General features: G+C 44.0%; 1 protein-coding gene across 1 annotated transcript in view; it reads right to left on the bottom strand.

Moving 5' to 3' along the window:
- The window catches only part of LOC109821310 (BTB/POZ domain-containing protein At2g24240), a 2,319-nt gene extending 1,834 nt beyond the window's left edge, over nucleotides 1-485 (bottom strand). Inside the window, 1 exon segment of the mRNA XM_020387498.1 lies at nucleotides 2-485. Within this exon segment, the coding sequence (XP_020243087.1) occupies nucleotides 2-82 (81 nt within the window). The 5' untranslated portion in view covers nucleotides 83-485.

The following is a 4,074-nucleotide window of genomic DNA, read 5'->3' as shown; positions in this document are numbered from 1 at the left end:
CGAGGGTTGTGGAGGTTGTTTCGAATATTTTGCCTCCGACGTTGAACCGGATTCGGTCGCTTCTTCTTCCCCTGCTAGCCATTGAAATTGAAGGAAAGGTGGGATTTTGAGATGTGGGTGTAGGAGAGGGGAGGATTCTAGAAATGGGTTCTGGGGTTTAATGGATCTGATGGAGATTTTACAGGGATTTGGGGCCTTCTCATTGTTTGGGGTCGAGGAATTGTAAACGCAATCAACGGGGCATTTTGAATTGAAAATTTTGTTGGATTTTAAAATTCGAGAGGTCCGCAGTCAGCAGCTGTCTTTCTTTCTCGCTCCAATATGAAATCGTGCGACCAGGTTCTTCTCCTTGCTCGGTTCGTAGCTGGCTGCTGGGATTTTGAATGAGTTATACGATCCCCTGTGGCCTTTTTTGGATTGGATGCTGCTTCCGTTTGCTACAACCAACTCATAAACAGGAATACCATTAGGTGCTAAAAAAGACACTCGTATGGTCACTAAATATTTATATCTGATAGAAGATGGCTACACGTACGAATATGTTATGAAATATTTGTATTCATATCTGAAATTAACCGAATGTGTATCCAACATACAATTGCAATTTTTCCAAGGAAAAAAACTTCTAAAAGCAAATTTCCCCTACCCCAAAAGACGGTCAACAAGCCAAATACTTCTAAATATTTATATCTCATAGAAGATGGCTACACGTACGAATATGTTTGTTTTCATCGAAAATCGTCTTCATTATCGATTTCATTACAACTTTAATCGTTTACAATGAATTCAAATAATAAAAATAAAGATTACAACTCTCTTAAAAATAAACGCAAGAACCGTTTATCAACTCTTGCTTGTGTCTGTGTCTTCGCCTGTGCTGGGGATGTTGATATCCGTGGACGATCGCGGATCAGATCTGGTTGCCGAAAAATTGACAGAGCTCCTACTTCATCAAGGAGTATTCGCTTGAAGCTTGAAATCGACTAAGCGAAATCAGTAGCTCTTCTTTATGCTAAAATTTCGCCGGGATCTCGTAAACCTTCGCTAAAATCTCGTAAACCTTCCTCTTTATGCTGAACTTCGCCGGGATCTCGTAAACCTTCGCTGAAATTTCGTGCTCCTTGACTCCTCAATCCAGCAGCACCTCGCCCTCTTGATAAAATTCTAGATTTGTAAAATGGAGGCCTTAGGCTTATATTTATAGGCCTCGGATGCGGGTATTTGTATGAGAATGAGTAATTTGGCATTATCTTCAGCCAATAACAGTCTAACCACATTTGTGGATGATACCAAGTCAGTTGGGAACCCCTGGAACCGATAAATCCTGCGACAACCGATTTAAAACCGTCAAAAACGCGTTTCGGGTTCTGGACTGCGCGTCACCTATGGGTGACCCGTGTGGGCGCGGGTCACCTATGGGTGACCCGCATGGGCGCGGGTCACCATTGGGTGACTCGTGCGAGTGCGAGTTCCGAAGCTTCTTCGTTCTCAGTTTTCGTTTTTTGGTGTTTTCCTACTTCCCCGGTCCTGTATTCTTCATCGTTTTACGTATTTGGTCGACTCGTCGGCTTGTACGCTTCGCCGAGGGGCTGCCTGACACGCGAACTGATTGACATGCGCACGTTGACTGACGCGTGCGGGATGATTGACGTGCGCACTGACCGACATGCGCGAACTAATCGGCGCGCGCGTGTTGACCGACGCGCACGAGCTGACTGACGTGTGCGCGTTGACCGACACGCACGAGCTGATTGACGTGCACGTGTTTACTAACACGCGCGAGCTAATTGATGTGCGCACTGACCGACGCGCTTGAGCTGACTGACGTGCGCTCGTTGACCGGCGCGTAGGAGCTGATTGACGTTCGCGCGTTGACTGACGCGCGCGGGTTGATTGACGTGCGCACTGACCGACGCGTGCGAGCTGATTGACGCGCGCGTGTTGATCGACGCGCACGAGCTAATTGGGTAAACCTTCTTGACTCGTCCACTCTTTGCTTCAAGTTTCGTGCGGGCTCTCATAGGTAATTTTAGATGCCTACAGATACCCCGTCCAAAGTATTTCAGCCTCATTTTTTATAGAGGAGTCTAAAATGCTTTAGATATGATAGACCCCCACCTCCAATCGGTGTTAAAGGACCTATAACTAGCTTCAGTTCTTAACTTCTCCACATTTCAGCCTATTCAGTACTTTGTCGAATAGCTAAAATTCTTCCGGTGCTGCGTTTATCGTCAGACCGTTGTTGAAGTCTCGAATCGAAATTTGTAAGTTGATTTTGGCTTATGTCATTTAGTTGACTTTGAACTAATTATCTGCGCTGCAATGCGTCATATCGATCGGCGTTGACTCTCATCGCAACGCGTTGGTCGGCGTTGACTTAGGGCTATGCATTGACCAGCGTTGACCTTAGGGTTTTGTATCAATCGACGTTGACTCTCATTGCAATACGTTGACTTGAGGAGGATCAATTTATACTTGTATATTCCTGGGAATTTCGGGAATTAGTTTAACCTCGTGTGCCTGTCGGAGGTTACCGGGTTATCCTTAAGAATATTATGCGTAATATTCTCCAGGAACTTCCCGTCAAGAGTTGGAAACAGTTTAAACTCGTATACCTATTGGAGTATAAGTGGGTCCCGAATATCTCGAATGTGGGTAAAAATGCCGCGGAACTACCCGAAAATATGAAATTATGTTCCGAATATTCTGAAAGTGGGCGAAAATGCCACGGAATTACCTAGAAATATGAAATTGGGTCCGGAATATCTTGAAAGTGGGAGAAAGCAAGCGAGAACATAACAAAACGACCACCGAATCATACCCGACCCGCGTTCATGCGGGTCAGGTGGATCCGACCCGCGCGAGCACGGGTCAGATTGATCCGACCTGCGTGAATGTGGGTCGGGCGTCAATCCGACTCCCTGGAATGCGGGTCGGGTGCCTATTTTTAGGGATTAAAACCCCACTTTCTTTCTTCTTTCTCCTTCTATGTTTTTGGTTCCAGGCTCTATCTCTTCTCCAGCTTTCGGTTTCTTCTTCTTCCAACTCTACCTCCCCAAGAATTCTTCCACTCCAAGAATCCCAAATGAGATCAAAGCTCCTATCTTTAAATTCCCCATCTCCTTCTTCCTCTCTTCTTCCAATTTCGACAAAAGGGGAGGACTCTCAACTAGAGTTTCGGCCAAACTTGGGCTCAAGCATTTGGGGTTTCTTTTGGCCAAGCTTCGTTCTTCAAGAGTTCCAGGTAAGACTCAATCTCCTCTCTTCAATTTTGGTTGAATCTTTGAGTTTTAGCTTGATGGTTGAAACCCTAGTTCTTGAGTTTTGGGGAAAAACCGATATTGTCATTGGATTTTGAGTGATGGCCGAATTTCTTGGCTTTGGTTGTATGCATTACTTGATAATTGAAGCCCTAACTTTTCAATCTTGGGGGAGAACTGAAATTTGGGTTTGGGGATTCAATGATGGCTGATTTTTTTTGTTGAGCTCTTAGTCATTTCGAACTTATACATAGCTAAATCCTCCTTTAACTCTAGGTTGATTGATGTTGATGACTGAATCCGTAGTTCTCGGACTTATGCATAGTTGAGGCCTATGATTGTTGTCCATGTCCATACTTGAGCCCAAAAATTTAATAGATTTTGTAAACTTTTTGAAGTAGTCGATATTCTTTGCTTGACTTGTGTGGGAATTCCCTGAACTTGGTTGTCTATGAGAACTGAGTAGAATTCTTGATTTAGGGGAAATATCAAGGCTCTAATTCTTGACTTTGCGTGTATGACCGCAACCCCTTTTAATTTGTCGAGCTTTGAGCTTTGTTAGCCTTGAAATTGATGAACCGAAGCTTGAATATGAATTGGCGCTTGAATGAAGCTTAGTTTTGAATTCTTGTCAACATTAAGCCCTTGGGATGTTTGGTTGTATAAATGGCTTGGTATCACTCAATTCTTGTTCATACCCATGTATGTATGTATGTATGATTTCGAAACTCAAGTAAATATCCATGCTTTGATTTCGGATAATTCTGTGAGCTAGTGAGTTTGCATGTTTGACGTGGTCGAGACCTTATGTTTG

This window comes from Asparagus officinalis, chromosome 8 (assembly GCF_001876935.1).
Source record: "Asparagus officinalis chromosome 8, Aspof.V1, whole genome shotgun sequence".
In the NCBI taxonomy this organism is placed as follows: domain Eukaryota; kingdom Viridiplantae; phylum Streptophyta; class Magnoliopsida; order Asparagales; family Asparagaceae; genus Asparagus; species Asparagus officinalis.
This window is presented reverse-complemented; position numbering and strand designations above follow the sequence as displayed.